Genomic DNA, 23,022 nt, shown 5'->3' with positions numbered 1-23,022 from the left:
ATATGATTCAATTCCCACTTTGATGTATCTATATCACATATATTAACATCAAGTCAAAAACACATATAAAAAGACCAAAATAGCTTCATAAAATGCCTATTGACATTACATGTCCCACTTCCTTACAAAATTTGGTCTTCAAAATTTATTCAAATAGTTCGAGATAATGATCTTTCATATTTTGCTGTACCTCCTAGGTAACTTTCTTTACTTTGTGATTCTTCTTGAGAGTCTTGACTAAAGAAATATTCTTTTACGAAGCTTCTTTATTTTCTTATTTAGAATCTACACTGATTGCGTTCCATTTATTATGTTGCCAATGAGGTAAAATTAATTCAATTGTAACTTTTTCGAAATAACATTATAAATTTGTACTAATTTTGAAATTCTCATTTATTTCATATAGACAGGGGGCTTGCCACACCAGCCCAACTTCCAACTTGCAAGGACATGATTTGTTATTATAGTAAATTATTATAGACTTGTAAATCAAGTGAAACTTGTCCAGGCCTTGGGATAAAACTTGTGGGTTGGTCTGAAATGGCCTGTTAAAATATATTTAAAAATTAAAATTAATTAAAAATTATGATTTAGTAGATTGGGATGCAAAATCACATGAAGCAACCTGTCAAAGATTTACAAAGGCACAACCTAAATGGTCTAGAGCTGTATCGTAAATCTTTCAATCCTAACAGAGTTGGCCGACCCCTAGGGCTGGATTCGAGCCGAGCTAGCTCTAGCTCAAGCTCGGCTCGACTCGATTCAAGCCCGAAACGAGTCGGGCTCTGCTCGGTTCGATCGAGCTCGAGCCGAGTCCGAGCTAGCTCGGGTTGGCTCGATATATTTAGGGCTAGATTCAAGTCGAGCTAGCTCGAGCTCAAGCTCAGCTCGGCTCGGTTCAAGCCCGAAACGAGTCGGGCTCTGCTCGGCTCGATCGAGCTCGAACCGAGCCCGAGCTGGCTCGGGTTGGCTCGATATATTTTTTTAAAAATTTTTTATACAAAAAGACGTCGTTTTGATCCTCATATATACACAAAACGGTGTCGTTTTGATATGAAAAACGAACCGTTATCGAGCCGAACTCGAGTCGAACCGAATCCGGCTCGAGTCGAGCTCGAACCGAACTCGAGCCGGCCATTAAAATACCTAGCCGAGCCCGAGCTGGCTGCAAGCTGAGCTCGGCTCGGTTCGAATCCAACCGTACCGACCCCCATGCATGACGCGTCGCCCGGCCATCTCGATATAGGTCAGTCATGTCATGCTGTTTTTCATGAATAAATAATATTTTAATAATAATAAACGTCTATTTTCAAAAGCATTTATTAATGAATTAAACATGGTCAAATTTGTGCCCTCATTAATAAACACATATTAGTCGCCCGTCACAATCTCTTATCATCAACGGCCCGTCACTTTACACTCTCTCACGCTCTCCTTTCGTTACTCTTCTTCTCCAACAAAACCAAATCTCTCTCTCAACAAAAATCCAAACATTTCTCTCTGTAGTTTCAAAATTATAATATTGTATATATTTTACAGACGCAAATGTCTCTGAGAAGGTCATTTCTCTCTCGAAGGATCTCGAGATCCTACAGCGAGACACATAAATCTTTGAAAGAAATGCGACTGGGCGGAGCCGGTGACGACTTGGCTGAGTCGGACTCGGCATCCGGGTCGTGGGCCGGGATGCTACCTGAATTGTTGGGGGAAATCATAAAGCGCGTGGAAACGAGTGAAGATCGGTGGCCTCAGCGCCAAAGCGTCGTCGCTTGTGCGTGCGTTTGTAAGAGATGGAGAGATATTACGAAAGATGTCGTTGGGTCTCCTCTTCTTAACGGAAAAATTACTTTCCCTTCTTGCCTTAAGCAGGTCATTTTATTCTTTTAATTATTGTTTTTTTTTAATTTTATGAAATGAAGTGTTGATTGAGTTGAATCTTTGTAATTAGAGCTTGATTGAGGGTTTTTTTTTTTTTTAAATGTGTTTTCTTGTTTAATTTAGGTTATTTTGTTGAGTTGATGGTAGGTTTATAGAGTCATTGTGTTATTGAAAGAGTAATAGTTCAAAATTTTTGATTTTGGGATTAAATTATGTTTGAATAGACACAATGAACAATTTTACTGAAATTTCTCTTAAAAAAGTTTGACAAGTATCTGATAAAACAGGAAGATTTTTGAAAGTTCATTTGGCCACCTGTCATTCACCTCTCTTCACAAAACCACTACCTGATAAAGCAAGAAGGTCATTTTGCCCACAAAACTTTAATTTCTTCCTAAAACCATTGTCTGAATCGTCCCATTTGTATCTCCATTTTTACGTCCCCCTCACCTCCATTATTCAAAACCAGAATAGGCTGCCGTACCATCCTCCGTAACCACCTCAAATCAAATCCTTTATCAAAACCAAAACAGCCCAGCGGCCCATTCATTCACAGTCAATTCAACTTAAACCAATGTCAAATGTCTTGTTGAGCTCACTAATGTTGATCAAACACAGAGACTAAAATTGGTCTTGTAAGCTATGGGTTGTTGATTTGCTGTTTGTCAATTAAATTGTATACAGTTCTGGGATTGATGTCTCTGTTATTTCATTTCTAAATGCAGCCGGGTCCTCGTGAACTTCCTCGTAGTTGTCTGATAAAGAGGAATAAGAAGACCTCAACCTTTTACCTTTATCTTGCTTTGACGCCATGTAAGTTGCTTTTCTTGAAGTTGAATTGGTCATAGATAGAGAAGCATGAAAGCTGCTTCTTGGTTAGACTTACTGTGTTTTCTCAGAGGTGACTATATATTTAATTCACACATGCAGTTAACTAGTAATAAATTGAAAGGGATATGTTGCATATTTTCAAATCTGTATACTTTTAGGTCTTGGTAGGGACATGAGATTTTAGTCAACTTGACTTGGTCTCAACTTGACAATTTTCAAGTTTTCAAAAGCAAATTAATCCATTTTCCTTTGATATATTCTGATTACTTGATCATCTCTTAAAACCATTTTTGGTTATACAATAATGGGATAGGTATGTTATTGGAGCAAACAAAGTTCAACTTTCCTTTTATATCAAGTAATTTTCCAAGTGAAATTCTCCCTTTTTAGCTGTTGAGAATGAACTGTATTGAATAGAATGTTTGTAATGGTACCCCCAACATCAAAATATCCATGGAACTAAAGTTGTTCATGAGCTAGGATATTGTGTTATTCTTGATCTGGGATTTTGATACAGGTTAATTGTAGAATGGACTGTGACGACCTTTTTGGGATTATATAATAGTGTTTATTAGTAGGATAATTACCCATTCATGCATCACTTAATTGTATTGCGGACCTGTCCAAAATTATCCTAATGACTCGCTTTCTTAATTGCTAAAATTTTCTCTTTCTAACATTGTGTAGAATTTAGTAGAATAGCTGACTTCGTATCTTATAGTCTATAGAATAGCTCTACAAAAGATTAATGGTGCAACGAATCCCATTTTCCTGCCAATTATATCTATTAGTCCTTGAATTCTTAGCCATGCCTTCAGCATGTGGGAGACACACAGGCTGGTCACTTGGCACTGACCATGACTATTACAACTTCTGTGAATGTGAATACAATAAATTGAAAAATTAAATCATGGATCCAAAATTTGTTCTTTCCACTTTCAAGTATATATGCCATGAAAATGTTTGTTTAAATTTCGATGGCTTCTCTTATTCTTTGGCAGTTGTGTATGAAAAGATTTATAATACGTATGGTGCAATTAGTTAATCAACTTGATTGGGTGAACAACCTAAGGTAGTCACATATCTGAATAAGTTTCATTCTAATTCATTTCTACCAAGATGTTAGAGGTTAACTTTCTATCTTCCCTCATTTTTGGATATGTATTGCAGTTTTTGCTTGTAATTAGAACTTTGATTGCTTTGATTTTAAACTCATGCTCATTCATTTTTTCCCAATTTCTTGCTTCTAGCATTCAACGATAAGGGAAAGTTTCTTTTAGCAGCCCGGAGATATAGGCGTGGTGCTCACACTGAGTATATTATATCACTTGATGCTGATGATCTATCTCAAGGAAGTAATGCCTATGTTGGAAAATTAAGGTACAATGTTTATTTAAAGAAGTTCTTGTGAGGCATTATAAATAATTCGCTTTGTTCATAGTACAACTATCATAAATTCGATGGTTGTGCTTCGATGACACTTCAACTATATGTGATTAAATTTGGCTTTTCAAGTTTTCTCTTACCGTGTGTGTTGAGTCTTCATGAAAGAGATAGTCTTCTTTTCAGGGTTCATTGTGGCATCTATTTCCTTGCAACCTTTTTTAGTTTATATTCTCACTTGCCTTTAAATTTTTGCAGTTCGGATTTTCTTGGCACAAACTTTACAATCTATGATAGCCAGCCACCACATAGTGGTGCAAAGCCTTCAAGCAGTAGGTCTAGTCGAAGATTTGCAAGCAAGCAAATAAGCCCTCAAGTACCGGTGGGCAATTTTGAGATCGGACAAGTCTCATATAAGTTTAACCTCCTGAAGTCAAGAGGTCCAAGGAGAATGGTTTGCACTTTGAAGTGCCCATCATCAGGGGAAACTACTAGTGACAAGTATCTGGACAATTCCAAGATGAAGAAACCAGACACTGCTGTCTCTGGATGCACAGTTTTGAGGAATAAATCACCAAGGTGGCATGAGCATTTGCAATGCTGGTGCTTGAATTTCCATGGACGGGTAACTGTAGCATCAGTGAAAAACTTTCAGCTAGTAGCAACAGTGGACCAAAGCCAACCTGGACAAAAAGGAGATGAAGAAACGGTTCTCCTCCAGTTTGGTAAAGTGGCAGATGATACTTTTACCATGGATTACAGGCAGCCACTGTCAGCCTTCCAGGCATTTGCCATCTGTCTTACAAGCTTCGGCTCAAAATTGGCTTGTGAGTAACAAAGTTCAGGTATGTTATATGTAGTCACCAGTTCAGATCGATGTTTTATGATTATTGCTTCACTTACCGTATTCTTGAACAGTTTTGTGGGAGGAAGCATATTATGTACATGTTGCTGTTGTATGAATACAACTTTGTTGAATTTTTATTATTTGCTTTAATAATCTCCCTAGGATTTAGTAACAGGAGTAATGCTACATGTATAAACATATTGTACAAACTTATTCATATAATATGATGTGATAATATCCTATTAATTAATTTTGGATTGAGAGAAAAAGTAAACAATCATATTACTCAATTATTAGTCATTCCAGTTTGTACATATACGTTCGTAAAATTTGCTTGTACATATGGTTTTACTCTTAATAACACTTTCCAAGAATTGAGTATTTGGGCGATTTGGTTAGAGTTCGACCGTTTGGTGCTGGGATGTCATTGTACTGATTTATTAAGATTTGATTTGTAAACCAAAAATTGTAAAACTTTGCTTAAACTGAAGAATTTTACTTGTACGTGTAAACTCTAAAACATGAATGAGAGATTCCTTCTAGTTCCCACAACCCCGCCCAGAAACCGCATAGTGCCCGTTGGTAAAACTCAAATAAATAATGTTACATATCCATTTAATATCATCAAACTTTTAATTTTAAATGATGTGTTAGGGCTGTAATGGAGTAGGGTTTACCTAAGTATTGTTGGGTTTGAGTTCAGTGTGATTGGGTTTATGCAAGGTTTGAGTTAAAAAACAGAAACTGTTGGCTTGAACTCAACTTGAAAGATAATGGTTAACTTTTATGGTTATATATATTTATCAATTATTCTTATCTATTCAAAGTTTAGTGTTGGATTGTAGGTGCTAATTTTAAAAGGTAAAGGGCTTGAGAAATTTTATTATTATAAAATATGCAAAGTTTAGGGGTTAATTAAGTTTTAGCAAGGGTTAGATTTGAGTTAAGTTAAACCTAAATAGGAGACAACTCAAGCTCAATTTAATACGATGAATTTATTAACAGGTTTCTAATGACTCAGAAAATTTGAGATAATTCGATTTAAACTCGAATCGGAGTTATCCCACCCAATTAAAGTTAGGTTAGTCCAAGTTAAACAATTGAATTGAGTTAATCTGACTTAGTTTGAATTTAATTTGAAATTTTTAGAAAGTAAATGTAAGATTTTAAAAGAATAAATATAATATGGTAAGATTTTACAAATTTATTAATATTACACAGTTCAATTGTAGCCTTGCGCTCCTATCTATCATATCTCATAAGAGGAACTGATCATTCATGATTGGATGACAAGGTTGGACAATTTGTACAATTGGCCACTTGAAGGGTACAAAAAGATACAATTACGCAAATAAGGCTCCATTCAACGTACTAGATTAGAAATCTTAGTGGAATCAAATTTGACCTTTGAAAACTTGAAGCCTGCACCTAGTGACGCGCGGTTGATAGCTCCAGAGCTTCACAAGCTGCTTGGAGACCAAGAAAGGGATCTGACTGCAACTGGGTCAACATTCTTATTCAACACCACCAATTTCTCTTGCTTTCGGTGGAATGCCAAAGAAACAATTCAATTAATACAAATGAGTTAGACCATACTTATCAATATTTTTTGATATATGATATATATCTTATGATATGATACAATATAATTGAAAGATGATATATATTATAAAATATATCAAATTTATACAATACAATGAACGTATCATATAATATAATACGATATATATTATCGATATGAATATATATATATATATATTTTAAAAAATAATGATATAATAAGATTATATATGAAAGTTTTTATAATTTTACAAGTACTTGTGATATTTGTCCAAATGATGATATATCAATTATAATTTTTTATTATTTTTATTAATATTTTATTAATTTATTTTTTAAAAGACATATCATACAATACAATATAATACACCATATACGATATGAAAAATTACATTTTCAATATATAATACAATATACTGTTCAACTACCATGTTAAGAACTACAATATGCTTTAGTAAAAATCAACCAACAACTATCCAAACGAAACTGAGAGGCTATTGCTAATAGAAAATGATTAGTCTAAGAATTCATATCCCAATTAATTTTTAATTCAAAATTATTCAATCACATGATGATATATTATCTATATGCTCAATTATGTATACACAATTTTATTGTATGCGTGATCCCAAAGTGATATAACATTGGCCTGTAACTTTCATAGAGAACATGTTATCTTCTAGCAATAAAACTATATGTTCTCATTTTAAATAAACAAATAGATATACATTTAATGTATGTTATCATGTAATTGAGTGATCTTGAATTAAAAATATATTAACACTCAATTATATGATGACATATATAAATATGTAATTATTTGTATATTTAAAATAAATATGTATAATATTACTCCCATAAGAGATGCCAATGACTGTATACTGCACAAATCATTTTCAACACGATTAGAGTAGAATGATAATGACACTTTCTACTTATGATGCAATATGTGCTTGAAATAGAGTTAAGCGCAAGCAAAGGCAAAGACCTCAAAGATTTATAGCGGTCACAAAGAGCCAAACTGCCAAAGACACTTATAAGCAAGCCATGACAATGGTAGAACAAGCTCGTATACACCACCAAATTTAAAGACTCACTCAACGACAACATTAAAAGTACTGGAAGCAGTTTCCTAAGGGATCCTCTTTACTTCTTTCCTCGCAGTTTTTTACCAAAAGCCCTTTCCAGCTTGGTAAGTATCTGCTGATTAGGAATGGCTTTACCTGATTCATACTCCTGTAGAATTTGAGGCTTCTCATTGATCAGCTGCACAGAAAATGAAGATTTAGTGAAATATCCTCAGAACAAGCTTAGTTCAGAAAAGTAGTTAAGAAAACACCTCTGTTTGTGTGTGTATAGAGAGAGAGAGAGACCTGAGCAAGTTGAGATTGGGTGAGTTTCTTTTCAGTTCGCGCCTGGATAATTGCTTTCTTGAGTTCAGTGGGTACTCGTTCATCTGTTCATTAATGAAAACATTACATAATTAAAGCTAGAATGGTTTTATCATTTTCTAATAAAAATATTGCAAAGAGGATAAAAGAATGCACAACACACCACTTTTTTTAAATTGAAAGTTGGAAACAACAAACTTTAGTGTGATTAAGGTAAGGAGAGGCTGGCATGAAAAAATTTCTTGTAATACCCATTTAGACGGCTTTACTTCCCAGTATCACATCACAGAATATTTATCAATTATGAAAGGTAATGAGAAACGACTTTGCTGGTTGAGAACAAATAACAAAGAGGGAAACAAATTCAGCAGCATGCGATATACTTCTTGATAGTCTTAACAAATTAAATTTCAATTCTTAAACCCTTGATAAGATTTATAATCTCTTGATTCCATGATTTCTGACCATTCAATTGCTTAGACTATTTATGTTATAACTGTGGAGCATCAACCACAATCCTGGGCGTACTTATGAGGGGAATAAATTTTTGGAATTTTATAGGCTGACTTGGAGACCTTAGTCAGGCAATAAATGAGGGGTAGCAAAACATTTCGAGGTTCAGCTATTTTAACAGTATGCAGCCACTCATGTTTTCCATTATTTGAACAAACCCTCCAACTTTCAATCCTCTACTACACTGATTGTACAATACTAGTTAACCTAAGAACATCAGAGATGCTTCAGACATGATAATCCACCCTGCAACCACTAACTAGCTACATTTTATGCAATATCAAAACAGATGACACTATCAAATGATTGAAGTTTCGCATCTAGCAAACCTACTGATCACTATATCAAAGCATTTTAAAGACAGATTGGCAGTATAATAAAGACAGAATCAATAACTTGAGAATGGATTGGTCGAAAGTTTTTCCTCTGGGAAAAGCTCTATAGACCTTCCAAGGCTATACAAGGTACATATTCTAATAATAAAAAGTAAACAGAGTTTAAGATACAAAATATAAGAAAAGGGCCACTCACGAGTAAGATTCTCAGTATCTTCATCAAGTTTCCTTGTGTTCAGAGAAGTGCTGCTAGAGGCAGCCTTGTTTGTGCCAGCATTTGCTGCAGGAGAAAGCAAGAGACATAAGTAATTAAACAGCCCATAATTGCATACTTACAAACAGACTTTTGCAAGATCACCATCAATCCAATCATATATCCTTAACACAGGCATAGGGTAAATAAATGCCTTCTCGTAAACGAATATCTCGTTACAGCACCCACCAAACTGATTCAAACAAGTTTGGTGTCAACATTACTCATTGTTCAGAATGATCCAAACAACAGGATAACCATCTCATTTTTAATTCAAATTTTGATGCCATACATACAATACAAACACAAACAAACACAAAATCAGCTTGCAAAATAATTCATTTCAGAAAAGAAGTACTCAATTTAGGATGATTGAAATTCAATATCAAACCCATCAAAGAACTTTTCATCTACACATTCCCATTAGGCAGAAATAATAACCCACTTAAAAAATGAAAAACCCTCAATATTCAATATAGAGATTATTCATCTCCCAAAAAAAGAATACAAAACCTATTGACAGAAAAAGAACAAGAAAAAAGAACAACAATTCCTTTTCAGCTTATATGAAAAACCGTTCACAAAGATCATATGGGCATCTAAGCGTAAGAAAGAAAAGAACAGTTTAAAGATTAAAAGGTAAAAATACAAAGAGAGTTAACATTTTTTAATAGTTTCGATATCGGCGCCAGCGCGACGGGCGGCGTTGACAACTTTCTCGTCCTTCTTGGTGGCGGCGTTGGGGGCTTTTTTACGAATGACAACCGGCTCCCAGTCTTGTGAGATAGGTCCAACTCCTGCCATTTGCGCAAAATGTCTCAAGCTCTGTGTTTCCCGTTGATTGATGGATTGGTAATGTTAGAATTGCAAGCTTGATGAGAAATGCCCTTTGATCTTATTTTTTTTGGGGCAATCAATTAAAATATTCTTATTCGATGGTTTCATAGATATCAGTTAAAACTCTTGAGTAGGCAGACCTGACAAATGGACGAGTTTGATTGGATACAGATTGGGTTAGAATGAGTATGGATAAAACGAGTTCAAGTAAAAACAGATTGATTTACATTAGTAAGAATTATTATACATAATCGTGTTTGGTTCTGCAGGTATAAATAGACTCACTAACTGATACCCTTAAGATTTTAACTTTTTTGTTTTTTAACTTTTTCTTTTATGTAAGGCCAAAAGATTTATTCTTACCCAAGCTTTGATGTAGGGATGGTAATTTGAACCCGATTTTAGGGGTTTTGATTCTCTCAGACCCTAACGGGGAGGAGATTCCCCGATAAAAACGGAGAAGAGGACGGGGATAGAGAGGGAGATGAAAAAAATCTCCGCAATCGGGGACAGACCAAGGATGGGGATACATGTGTCCCCTCCTCGCCCCGCCCTTTCCCCTCCCCGCCCTCATCCCTATCCCCATCTTTTTATATTAATATATTTATTTAAAATACTAATATATTTTTTATAGTTTTAAATTATTTATGTTTTTCAAATTTGTTTAGATTTTTGTTGTATATATTAAAATAGTTAATATATTTTATTTGTGATATTTGGAATAGTGGGTTAATTTTAATTATATTATTTAATATATTTATATTGTGTTTAGAAGGTAAAAAAATTTTTTTTTTTTGCGGGTACGGGAAGGAGATTTTTCTCTGTGGGGATGGGGAGAATATTTTTCTTTGTGGGGAGGGGACAGGAAATTATTTTCATCCTCGTAACGGGGACGGAGATTGATATCCCCTACAAGGACGGGGACGGGGACGGGGATTGAGATCCCCCCCTACCCCTCCCTGTTGCCATCCCTACTTTGATGTATTTCTAAATTCTCTTGATAAGATTTCAAAAATTTAAACATTCATCGTTTTGTTAAAATTCTATATTATACTTAAGGATACAACTGTTATTTAATAAGAAATTAAAAAAAATAAAAATTTTATCTTATTTTCCTCTTTAGTTTTAAAATTAATAATTCTTACTTTTCCACTCAAAATTTGAAAAGTTATTATTTTACTCTAGAGTTTTTTTCTTTTTCCTCTTCAACTATTATCTCCGACACTTGTCACTTTCTCTTCTTTCTTTGTTGTAAATGAACAAATATCGACAAATGAAGACAACAAAGGTTGAAGACCAAAGAATGATGATGAAGAACAAAGATGACAAATCGAAGATGAAGAGATTCGTCTTCATCAAATCATCTTTGGACAACAAGATCAGCTTCGTTTTCTATCGATTCGACTTCGAGAGAAGACGAATTGCATGATGGAAGGTTTGTCTAGAGTTTATTTGACAGACAACGGATCTAAAAAAGCTGACAAGGATGATGGGTTTTGTGTCTTCATTTGTTTCTTTGTTGATGCTTGGACGAATCATCTTTGTTTGTTTCTTTGTCTGTTGATGGTGTCTTCCAAGTGGTCGGAACGAGAAAATGGGTGGAAAGCATCGACTGTTGGTGGGAACGAATGAGATGTCTAGAGAAGAGAAAACATTCTATGGTAAAATGGTAACTTTTTAAATTTTAAGTAAGAAAAAATTATTAATTTTTAAACTAAGGGAGGGAATAAAATTTTTTTTTTTTTTAAATTTTTTGTTAAAAGATAATTTTACCGTTAACTAAAATAGAAAATTATAAAAAAAATTTAACCTTCTCTTTATTAATAAAATAGATTTGCATTTCAGCATGCAAGCTATAGAGGTTAAAAAAAATAAAAAGAGCAAAACAACCTAAAAAAAATTAATTGAGAAGCGACTAGGGAAAGAAGATCAGCCCTCTTCAATAATCCTTGGTAAGTTTGGCCTCCAGTCTTCTGACTGACTATACCTCACAGCGGACAGTCAATTATTGTAAAGAGGGTTCCCCAAAAAAAAAAAAAAAAGAATCTAGTGGAGAAGAACTTGGCTTTGAAGTTTCATAAAAGAAAGAAAAGAAGAAATACCGAAAGAGTAAAAATTTGTGGAGAGACTTCCAAGTTTTATAGACTTTTCAGCAAATGTACTGGCCGAAACTTCTCTAACCAAAAAAAAAAAAAAAACTCTTCTTTGTCTTCACCATATCTACTCTTTTTACCTTTCCTTCCTCATTAACTTAAACGATATTTTCAACCACTTCAATCACTGCAAGCCTCGTTGAGTTGTTGATTGAAGAAATTTATTAAATATTAATATTTCTTTAATAGAAATCAACAGTAGAATGCAAGTTCAAACATCACCACAGGAACCATGAAAAGATGACGAGAGTAAGGTAAGGTAGGTTTGAAAATCCATGCTTAAATTTAAAAGCATTTTTAACATTTGAAGTTGAAGAGGGGAGAGAATATGTAGAAGAATTTAGTATTTGCGGGTATACCCGATTTTTTATATGGATATGGGCCTAAAAACTCAAACCCTATTTCCATTTTTAGAGCAGAAGCTCGCGGATACTAGCAAGCGACCCATCCCATCCACTCTGTCAGGTCTACTTGGGCATTTGGTTTGGGGAAACCTTTATTAGACATATAATCTATTTTTATTAATGGTATTATTTATATAACATTTATTTAATGTGACAGTTAAATAAAAGTAATCCCGTAATCACTATTATAAAATAAAATTTAAAATTTACTATAATTTTATTTTTATTTATTAAATATTTAAGATAGAAATATTTTATTTATTAAATGTGAACAAGAGCGAGAAACCTATAAGTATGGTACATATGCTTTCGTGAGTGTTTCCCTCTTTGAAGGGAGATTACTAGTATGGGACACACGCCATTGTTCATTAGGAATTTTTATATTCCTAAATCACTTTAAATGAAAAAATAAAAGATTATTAAAAATTGTTGAGATCTCGGTTGGGAAGGTGCAGATGTCTTCATGGTGGATAACTGTTATGAGAATATTTTGTCAAATATTTTAGATTGATTCAATTTTTGATAGGAATGCAATTGTTTTTTCGATCCAAAGAGATTTTCTTATTTGGTTGTTAATTGCTTGTCGAGACATTTAAATGGTCTTTGATGTTTAACCTTAATTTATTGGTAGTTGAGACATCTAGCCGTAAACTCACCCACATTTTTCTTCATATTGGCCACCAAAAACTCTTTTAATTTTTAGTAAATCTTCATACTTCTAAGATGGGCCATGTAAAGAGTAAAGAGTACTCTGAACCTCTTTCAAAATCTATTTTATTTGTGTAATCCATAAACATCATGGCTTCCAAATTATATAAAATGATTACCAAAAGATTTCATTTTACATCACCATAACAACAAAGCATTGAACTCTTACTTGTGAATTCAAGCGGGAAGATTTGATGTCGCCAGAAAACCTCTTCTCCCATTGAAAAAGGAAGAACATCACTCTCTGATTATAACTGAAACGAAATTGTGGGGTAATGGCCTTATTCCACTATTACGTGTCTTATCTAATTTTTTTTTTTCAAATTACAATTGCTTGAACGAGCATTCATCCAATTAAACAATCATTCATCCTTTCAAAATTTCTTATGAGACACGATATCCACTTATCCTGTGTGACACCATATGAACAAACGTATTTCTTTAATGTATAATCATTCATTAATCAAAATTTACTCTCAAACACTTAGCCAACTTTTTCTTCTGCATAAAGTTGAAGTGACTACGCAAATTATGGGTACCGTTTGTACAAGATTTTCTCTCCTAACTGATTGGCCTGCATTACTTCATGTTCAATGGATCCAGTCTTTGTGGAAAGTCACTGGAAGCAGTAATGCTCTTGGTAATGCATGTATATCGATTACGTGTATCGGTTTACAAATAGCAAATCAACACTGTTGCAGACGTTAAAAGCTCCTCATTTTAGTGGACAAACCACCGAGTTGTTGATGACTAAAAACTTGGATTGTCTTTCTGATACTTTCATCATTGTGTTATGTTCTTGCTGTGGTCGAAATCAATCCAAAGTTCTCAACTTTTCTCACCATTTTAGAAGAAAGCCAATAGGATCATTCCTCTACATTCTACTCTTGAGGTTAATACAAAAGAGGTTGTATATTCAACCTTGCTGAAGTCTTTAATGGTATAATAGCTTTTTATTTGTTCAGCCAATGAAACCTTTCTGTTGATGTATTTATTTCAAAATTAACCATTTATACTAAACAGAATCTTAAGAGCTCGACAATGTTACTTATTTTAGCAATTTGGTTGGTTCATTATTACATTTAATGGGTCTTTGGATAAATGGATTTTCCACCAAAATGAAGAACAAACTCTTGCTTGGGAAATAAGATAGAAAATTAATGTTCAAATAACATGGGAACATGCATAAAAAACTGAAAGATGAAGGCCATCATGTTGGGCCTTTGACAAAGCCGATTGTCATGCATAAAAATGTAGGAGGACCTACATATGGCAGCAATCTTGTATTATTACAGAAATTGAAAGATACAACAGCATTTTCAATGCTTGATCAATGATGATACACTTATTAAACGGGTAATTTTATTGAAAGCAACCTATGGGCAATTGCCAATTCCAGGACTTGGAACTGACGTGTCCTTTGCAATCAACCTCTCGTTTGTATTGTCAAATTTTCCACAAGGAGGTGTTATAGTGTCCTTATCAAAGGCACTTAAAACCAAATTTTCCTCCAGGGTGGGGACCTTTATTTTCTCCAAAGTCAACAGGTTTCTTCCTTCCAAAGAGGGGATATAGAAGATAGTGATCATGAGAAAAAAGATAGGGGCAGTTTTGCTCAGAGAACCCATGTGGGGGAGAATATGTAAGGTGTAGAATAATTTGCAGAGAAGGCAATTAAGTAATAAGGTGATTTATATTGGCTTAAGTTGTGCAAGCTATATAAAAGGGAGGAGAAGAGCGAGGGTCAAATTAGTGAGGCTCCTGTGGACAACTTCATGTGTTTCAAATTGAAAGAATTCTTTCTTAGTAACTTGATAGACTGCCATTCTGAATGTTGAGTTTGGTACATTAGAACTAATCTGAAGGGATTTCTTTCCTTATACTTTCATGCATTAACCTTCATTAATGTTAAGAGACTTTTATTTCTATATTATAGAATGAATATATAAACAGAAACTGAAGTTTACCACATTATTCCTTCTTGATCCGCATACAAAATTTCATTGCTAGAAATTTTCATATTGTGGGTTAACATTAATTATGATATTGATTTTATAAAACCAAAAATTAAATAGTTCAATAACAATTTACCAATACATTTAAGTGATTAATAAAGATAAGTCAATACACTTAAAAATTATTATCTAAATAAACAAAATTATTTTAGGTCTAAAAATTTATTAGACCTTTAAAGGGTTCAACAACTTACTTTATATTACTTAAGTCTCCTCTTTAAAACTCATACAATATAGTTTTACCTATTAAAAATTGTCATTCAAACGAGTTTTCATAAACGAAAGATCAATCATTTCAATACAAATAATTTTTAAAGGTTTATGGATTCAGATTGTTTAGTAGTGTTCCAGATATTTATATAATCTTAAAGTTTTTATTTAATATTTTATACTTTATGCATAAATTTTGTAAAATTAGGATAGCATAGTTTTATGTTTGTTCATATAAATGAAATGTTACGTTCATATATATTTCTGCCTTTTCTGTAAATATCTAAAGGCTGTAAGCCACTTGTTATAGAGCAAAATAGTGAAAAGTAATACAGATTTAAGGCATCTAGCCTACAAAAACTATGAGAGCAGTGTTAAACGCAATAAACTATTGATCTGATGACCAATCAGCTGGAGTCAATTTTTCTTTTTGTAATGGGTTATGTCTGCAGAAAGTTTAAGTGACTACGCAAATTATGGATTCCATTTGTAACTGAGGAGCCGACTTTACTTCTTGTTCAATGGATCAATCGACTATGTTGGAAAGCCATTTCAAAGCATTACTGCTCTTTGTAATGCATTTATGTAGGTTGCGTGTATGGTTTTACAAATAGCAAATTAACAGACGTTGAAGCTTCCGAATTTACTGGAACACCAGAGAGTTCGTTGATGACTGATAATAGTGATAATCTACTATAAGCGAGGAGTAGTAACTCCAAGCAACAATGAAGAAGAGAATGAATTTTCCTGAATTTTCATTTATTGCGTCTTATTCATTTTTTCAAAAGATTTTATAGCATTAGAAAACATTAATTCCATTCTAGGGACTCCTAATAACAGAACGTTATCCCAACTTTCCTAATTGTATTATACTTAGAGACTGAAACACAGTACTCTAATATTATTGTCCCGTCATAAACTTCTTATTTTAACCTCTATAATCTTTGAATTAAACTGGAAGTTGCCTATTTCTCTCTGAATATTTCTTTCACTGTTTGCACCTTCCCAACATTACCCTCCTTTTCTGGCGTAACTTTGTCCTCAGGGTTGCGAAGAAGTAGACCATACGCAGCAACAATTTCGGCAACATCCTCCCACATTGATTCTTCTTGTGGTAATCTCTATTATTGCACCAAGAACTGCTCCACGCCCACGCCATCTTGTTGGATTGTACAATGCTCACACTCATAAGTATTCCTTGTTGATGCAATGTTCATAGGCAATGATATTGCATAACATTGCATGGTGGACATATCTGATGCCTCTGTTGACTACCACATGATGAAATTAGTAAGGATGATAAGTCTCACGCTACAATGGCATCAACATGTGTAAATGGTTGGTGAACATTTATCGAATATGACTATTCACATGGATGTTTGATACATTGTCAATAATTTATCGTAAAATCATACTAATGTACCATTAATCCTTAGATTTGAAATGCCTCAGTTGCCTTCGACATGAATGCATATAGTTCATGTAATGTATAATCATGAGATTAATCAAGTCTTGTGCAATAAGTTGGTTTGGTCACATATCGTTTGTATGCAACAACATGTGGTAGTCAAGTGGGATTTGTGGGCTTGAGATTCTATGAACTCGAGTTTCTAAGCAAATTTAATAAACATTGAAAAGGGAATCTCTAGTGAGAGTAAAAAAATTGTTTCATGGAATGTGTTGCACGATGGCATTGTTTCAATGTGTTGATTAAAAGAAGAGTTTTGACATACTATAAATCTGCTCTTAATTAGAATGAGACATCAGAGAGATTTTACTACATTGTTAAAGTTTATATTTTATTGTGATTTAGAGTTTATGACATTCTGCTAGGTACTTAAATAACCATGATGAGTAAGAGCTTCATTCATAATGGATTATGATGAAGCATACTGAGATTTCATATTGGACTAATTTATATAAAAATTAGATGAATAAAAAAGCTGATCTTGATGATGACATCATATCGGAAATTTTTTGACCGTGCGGTGTACTGTTTTAAACAAAACTTCCCGTTCATTTTTGTTTCTCCGTGATCCCCTAATTGAAGAAAAGGAGGAAATAGAACTCCTAATATGGTGGAAATATAGAAGTCTTGAGCTTCCTTCAAGCCCATCTGAGGGGCACCTATGGTGACGTGGTTACCATTTTACACAGTTCATTTCTTTATAACGTCAATCACAGCAAGAACATTGCACAATTGCCACCGAAGTATCATCAAGTTGCACATACTGTTTTCACCTCTAAATTCAAACTCTTAGTCGTCATAGAACTCGATCTTGTACGCTAAATCATGCAACTATAAACGTCTGCTCCAGTGTTTAACTTACATTGATTAGTTAAGCCATACACGCAATCGATTGAATAGATTCATTGCCAAGAGCATTTCTGCTTTATAGTGGCTTTCCACAAATAGTGGATCCACTGAATAAGAATTAAATTCCAGGCATGCAGCCCATCAGTTACAAATAGTAACCCTAATTTGCGTAGTCACTTCAAACTTTTGGCAGATATAACCCACTTGGAAAAATGCAGTTTTGACTTTAGCTCGCTCCTGTTCAGACCAAAAGTTAATGGCATTAAACACTGCACTCAAAGTACTTATTGAAGAATGATCTTCCGCTTCTCGGGGTAGCTTGAATAATAAAAGACATAGATTTAAATTCATTTTGACGGTATTTTAAAATTAAATTCTTATACTTACCCAGTGCAGTAATAAACTTGTCAAAATGTGACACTCCATTATTTAATTGTATAACCTCACCAAGTTAGTAAAATAGGTGATGAGATTGTAACATGTAAGTTTTTCTAACTCTGATATTAATGGCACTTGAAAGTGATCAACAATAATGAAGAAGCCTAAAAGTAAATGCATAAAGTACAAGGACCCTCAGCTTAGTTCTAATGTACCTAACTTAACCTTTACAAGGATACTTCAGGAGGCTACTAACAAATGATTCTATCAATTTCAAACAGATTGAAATTCTTGACAGAAACCAAACTACTTTGACCTCTACTGCCTTATATATAGCCATATAACTTAAAGCCAGTACAAATCACTGGATTCCTCAATTATCTTTTCTGCAAATTTATATATCGCCTACATTTTGTCTCCAAATAACTTTCATGGCTTCTTTCAGCAAAACCGCGCTTATCTTTGTTCTTGTGATCTCTATCTTCTATATACATTCTTTGGAAGGAAGAAAAGTCTTGAGCTTGGAGAAAACGAAGGCCGCTACCCTGGGAGACAATTCAGTTCTAAAAGCGTTTGGAAAATTTGATTATAAATTGGCTAAAAAGGAGAGGTTGACTGCAGAGGACATTTCCCAGGATGGCCTAGTTGTGGATTCAACATCTGTTCCAAGTCCTGGACAGGGCCATCGCCCATAATTTTCTTTCAATAAATTATTATTATATGGTTTCTAATAATACATCTCTAAATATTATTGTGTTATTTGATGTTGATCTAGCCGGATAGAGTGCTATATTATGACCATAAATACATTTTAGTGCATGTTGATTAAACATTTTATATGTTCATGTACTTAAAATGTGTAATAATATACGATATTAGCCAAATACGCCTACATTGTTAATATTATTTTGGGTTTGTAATGTGGCACATCGGAATTATGATTTTTTTCTGGGTTCCCAGTTATGATTCTACAATTGATTTTTTTTTTTTTGGAGAACGATTACACCATCCTTATAAACAAAAGGTCAGTTCGATCTTTTGGAACAGTAACCGACAACTCTTGCCAGATTAAAATGGTCAATGCTACATATCGTCTCTGCCTCTTGGTTCATATTAGAGTATAACAGTCTTACACAAATTTTAGAGAGCTGTCAGTTCATGTTTTCTGGTCATGGTCGAGTTGTTTCTTTTTAGTTTTCAAGTCAAAAGACACTCAAACTGAACTGACCAAGTTAGAATTGTATTGAAAACATTTAATCTGAACTCGACCCATATTGACCGTTTAAGAAATGGATCGTGTCATGTCAAGATACAATTTGTTTCAACCTGTTAAAACTATTTTGACATAAAACAACAGGTTTTATAAGGATTCAATAAAAGTATAAGATTTGTATAGACAACAACAAGAACGAAAAATAATAGTGGACTGGCATAAAAACCACAATCAACTAAATTTAACTTGCTATAAATTTTTTAACAAATAAATAAACCTGCTTAGTTGTTCTTTCGTCGAGTGCTACATAAATCTTAGAGTGGTTGAGGTTTTTGGTGTCCCGAAGGTCTTTTCCGGTGACTTTTGAATGTGGTCCTTCTCCCTCTCGTTGTCTGTCCTTATCTCTCTCTAAAAATTTGAAAGAAAAAGCATTATGCTTCTCCGCTTAAGCCTGCTTCTTTGTACATTTTTTACCAAATAACATTGGTCATGACCATGTAATCCTCATACACGGTTGTCTTGATCGTTTCATCCATTTTTATCATGTCCCATCCCATGATCTCTGGAGACATGTTTTATCTAATAACTGATATCATGTACAGTCATGCACGGTTGTACATGGTGACCAACTTACACTGTATACGTTTATTGGATGTATGATCATGCATAGGGCTGGATTCGAGCCGAGCTGAGCTCGAACACAGGCAAACTCGGTGTCAGCTCGATAACTGTTCATTCAAGCCGAGCCACGGCTTGAGCTCGTCGAACGTAATGAAAATGCAGCTCATGTTCGAGCTCGTTGGCTCGCGGGCCTTTAACGAGCCTGGCTCGGAATACATATCGAGCCGAGCTACTCGCGAGCCTATAACGAGCTGAAAATCGAATATGTTTCACGATCCGAGATATCGAGCTAGGCTCGCTTATTCTTAAAGAGCCGAGCCATCGAACCGAGCTGTCGAGCCGAGCCTAACGAGCTTGTTCACAGGATCATAGTTTCAATTTCAAAATGTTATTTTCGTTTAAACATTGTTTAATACATTTTCATTGTTTGTAAATCAATCTATTTATATATTATAAATATTTTCAAGAATAAACACAAAATTAATTCAGCAGATAATCAATCCCTGTAATTTCTATTCTTGTTTGTTAGTTGTTAGTTGTGTATCGAGCGAGGGTTTTTCTAGTTTTCATAATAATTTTTCATTTTTTGGGCACTAACTTAATTGACTTGACTTCTTTTATCCTATTTTAATCCGTATACATTAATTTTAACTGAATTTTTTTCTTTAAATAAATTAAAATAATTTTTTAATTGGATAAACAATTTTACCTTAATTTTTATTTATTATACAAATGTAAAAAGATTTTGAGTTAATAATCATTTTAACCCCATCTCTAATTTCATCTAAAATTCAAAATAAAATAAATTTTATATCAAAATTACTTTAATCTATGTAAACATTTAATTATACTATATGTTATTTAATTTTTCAAATTAAAACTGAATTTTTAAATTTGATTGTATGGAATCAATCATCTTATATTAATCACTTATTAAAAATAAACAAAATAAAATTATCTTAAGTTTTAACAAAACAGTTAACAGGTTGGTGTGACACATGAGTAATTTTGACAAAATTTTTTTTTATTATATTTGTATAAATAATAAAAATTAGATTAAAATTATTTAATCTAATAATAAAAATTAAGCACCCACTTGTATTGCGATTTAAATAAGGTCAAAATTTACAATTGTCCTTGTGAATGTCAACTTGAACCCATGTGAGTGAATTGATATTGCTTTGAACAACAGGATTTCATGTGAGAAAAATTCTCAGATGCAAAGGGAAGTTTCCTGGTGGAGTTGATATTGCTTTGAACAACAGGATTTTGAGCTGCATCTGTGCTTGTGGGTTTCATCAAAGTAGAGTTACTTGGCATGTAATATTGATTAACAGTCTGATGTCCTGGAGTGATGTTCTTTAGACTAGTGTGCTCTTGGGCGCCCAAATTAAGGTTTCATCTTGGTTGACTATTCTGTTGGCTCATCGATGTTTTTCTTGGCATGCAACCCAAATTGAGAGTAGCTAACAAATAACAAATATCATAGATTGGGAAGAATCACACATTGTAAATTTTCACTTTGAGAAGAATAGCACTTCTTAACTAACAAAGCTCGCGAGCCTTGATGAGCACTGGCTCGCGAGCCAAGGCAAGCTGCTCGACTTAGAGTTCGTATTCAGGCTTGAGCTCGGTTTCTCTAAAAATTGAAGCTCGAACTTGGGATCGGGCTCGTTATTACCTGGCGCGTTTCCGGCTCGATCGAGTTGAGCTCAATTTTGAGCTCTAGTCGTCTCGGCTTGAATCCACCTCTAATCATGCACCTTTAACATGCACGGTCTTACATCTTCCTACACTTAGAAAAAATTAGAACTCATGTTGGAAAAGACCAAAATACAAGCATGCACTCTTACGATACATGGTTGTACAACATACTTCAACAAATAAATGCATACAAAATATTAAACAAATACTTAAAATGACTTAAATACCCTTAATACGTACTTGTGGGTGTGACATGGGCCATCAACAATTCGATTTCTCTTCTTTTATTTTTACTTAGTGGCAAAATATTGTGGAACTGACACTACTTGGATGTTGTTGGCATGAATGCTCAAACCCAATTTTCACAGATTGGAACCACTTTAGATGAAAGGATTAGTAGAAAATGGGTCATCAATATTGTGGATTCAATTAGGTTCCTAAAATTTGTGGTTTAAAATCAAGTTGAGAGTTTGACACAAAGCCATCTATTATTGACCTAACAAAAAATTTATAGGTCACACACAATAAAAATTGACCAAACTTTAAAGACATAAGATTATTAGAGTTGAATCCAATTTGGTATTCAGATAGAAAATTTTGATTCTTGATATGTTTTTGGGCTTAAAGTGCAATTTATTGCTACTAGGGACCCGAGTGTAATAATCTTAAGGTGTTTAAATGTGGTAGAAATTGTGAAGTTTGGGTTTTATCCAATTGGATAAGGATAAAATCGGATATGGATAGTTTAACATGTGTATGACTATGCATGATCTTATACGTGTGTGCATTATCCTTAAATAGGGATTATCAATGCATCTTATCCACCCCAAAATCTGGATAATTGCAGATAAGATTAACATCATGTGTATGATCACATATCCCTATGAACAATTGTGCATCATCTCTATATAAAGAGACATGAATTCAAAATTTCATAATTTTTCGACCTAAACACATTGAGCAGGCTCGTGCATATCAAACACTTACCTATTCATAGATCACCTAGGAGTCTTCTTATGACTATTTGAGCCTTTGCTTCATGTGGATACTAAGGTGCAACCTTATGCTTGGGTTTTAGAGTAATTGTAGCCTTTTTCAACCTTGTCAAAGAGAATAAGGCTCCAATGTTGGTATGACATATTTGAAACCCCTTATGTTTGTTTTTTAACATTTTTGTAACACAATTACTATAATGGATCCTACACTATTATGGCATAATGTGATTGTCTTTGTAAAATTTTAAATTACATATTCCACTGTGCCTATATATTTCACACCATAATTTCCCAACATTATCCAAGACTTTTTATGTAAAAAAAGTAGACCTTTTAGCTTATCTCAAAAGGCATACATTGATCGTGTGCTTAAGAGGTTTAACATGCATAATTATAAAGCAAGTGATGTGCATGTTATGAAATGAGATAAGTTTAGCATCAAATAGTGTCCAAATAATGAGGTTTAAAGAGAATCC

At 33.7% G+C, this 23,022-nt stretch overlaps 2 protein-coding genes across 2 annotated transcripts; one reads left to right on the top strand and one right to left on the bottom strand.

The window, feature by feature from the left end:
- The first annotated feature begins 1,422 nt into the window (after window positions 1-1,422).
- Window positions 1,423-5,189, top strand: LOC123201264 (tubby-like F-box protein 7). The gene is made up of 4 exons (XM_044616689.1): window positions 1,423-1,869; window positions 2,604-2,691; window positions 3,960-4,089; window positions 4,351-5,189. The coding sequence occupies exons 1-4, from the start codon at window positions 1,546-1,548 to the stop codon at window positions 4,925-4,927; spliced, it is 1,119 nt and encodes a 372-aa protein (XP_044472624.1). The 5' UTR covers window positions 1,423-1,545; the 3' UTR covers window positions 4,928-5,189.
- A 2,215-nt stretch (window positions 5,190-7,404) lies between these two features.
- LOC123201439 (multiprotein-bridging factor 1a-like) lies at window positions 7,405-9,934 on the bottom strand. The gene is made up of 4 exons (XM_044616948.1): window positions 9,654-9,934; window positions 8,935-9,018; window positions 7,873-7,955; window positions 7,405-7,765 (listed from the first exon to the last, which is right to left on the bottom strand). The coding sequence occupies exons 1-4, from the start codon at window positions 9,793-9,795 to the stop codon at window positions 7,646-7,648; spliced, it is 429 nt and encodes a 142-aa protein (XP_044472883.1). The 5' UTR covers window positions 9,796-9,934; the 3' UTR covers window positions 7,405-7,645.
- Between the last annotated feature and the right edge of the window lie 13,088 nt (window positions 9,935-23,022).

This window comes from Mangifera indica, chromosome 18 (assembly GCF_011075055.1).
Source record: "Mangifera indica cultivar Alphonso chromosome 18, CATAS_Mindica_2.1, whole genome shotgun sequence".
NCBI lineage: Eukaryota > Viridiplantae > Streptophyta > Magnoliopsida > Sapindales > Anacardiaceae > Mangifera > Mangifera indica.
Note: the sequence above shows the minus strand (reverse complement) of the source record. Positions and strands in the feature narration are given on the sequence as shown.

What these genes read in the sequence shown, in the direction of transcription:
- LOC123201439 (XM_044616948.1), bottom strand. Translation starts at nt 9,795, where the DNA reads ATGGCAGGAGTTGGACCTATCTCACAAGACTGGGAGCCGGTTGTCATT. An exon ending in TATCGAAACTATTAAAAAAT is followed by an intron (nt 9,019 to 9,653) that starts GTTAACTCTCTT and finishes TTTCTCCTGCAG; the next exon opens with CAAATGCTGGCACAAACAAG. An exon ending in AGATACTGAGAATCTTACTC is followed by an intron (nt 7,956 to 8,934) that starts GTGAGTGGCCCT and finishes ATTAATGAACAG; the next exon opens with ATGAACGAGTACCCACTGAA.
- LOC123201264 (XM_044616689.1), top strand. Translation starts at nt 1,546, where the DNA reads ATGTCTCTGAGAAGGTCATTTCTCTCTCGAAGGATCTCGAGATCCTAC. An exon ending in TTATCTTGCTTTGACGCCAT is followed by an intron (nt 2,692 to 3,959) that starts GTAAGTTGCTTT and finishes TCTTGCTTCTAG; the next exon opens with CATTCAACGATAAGGGAAAG. An exon ending in GCCTATGTTGGAAAATTAAG is followed by an intron (nt 4,090 to 4,350) that starts GTACAATGTTTA and finishes AAATTTTTGCAG; the next exon opens with TTCGGATTTTCTTGGCACAA.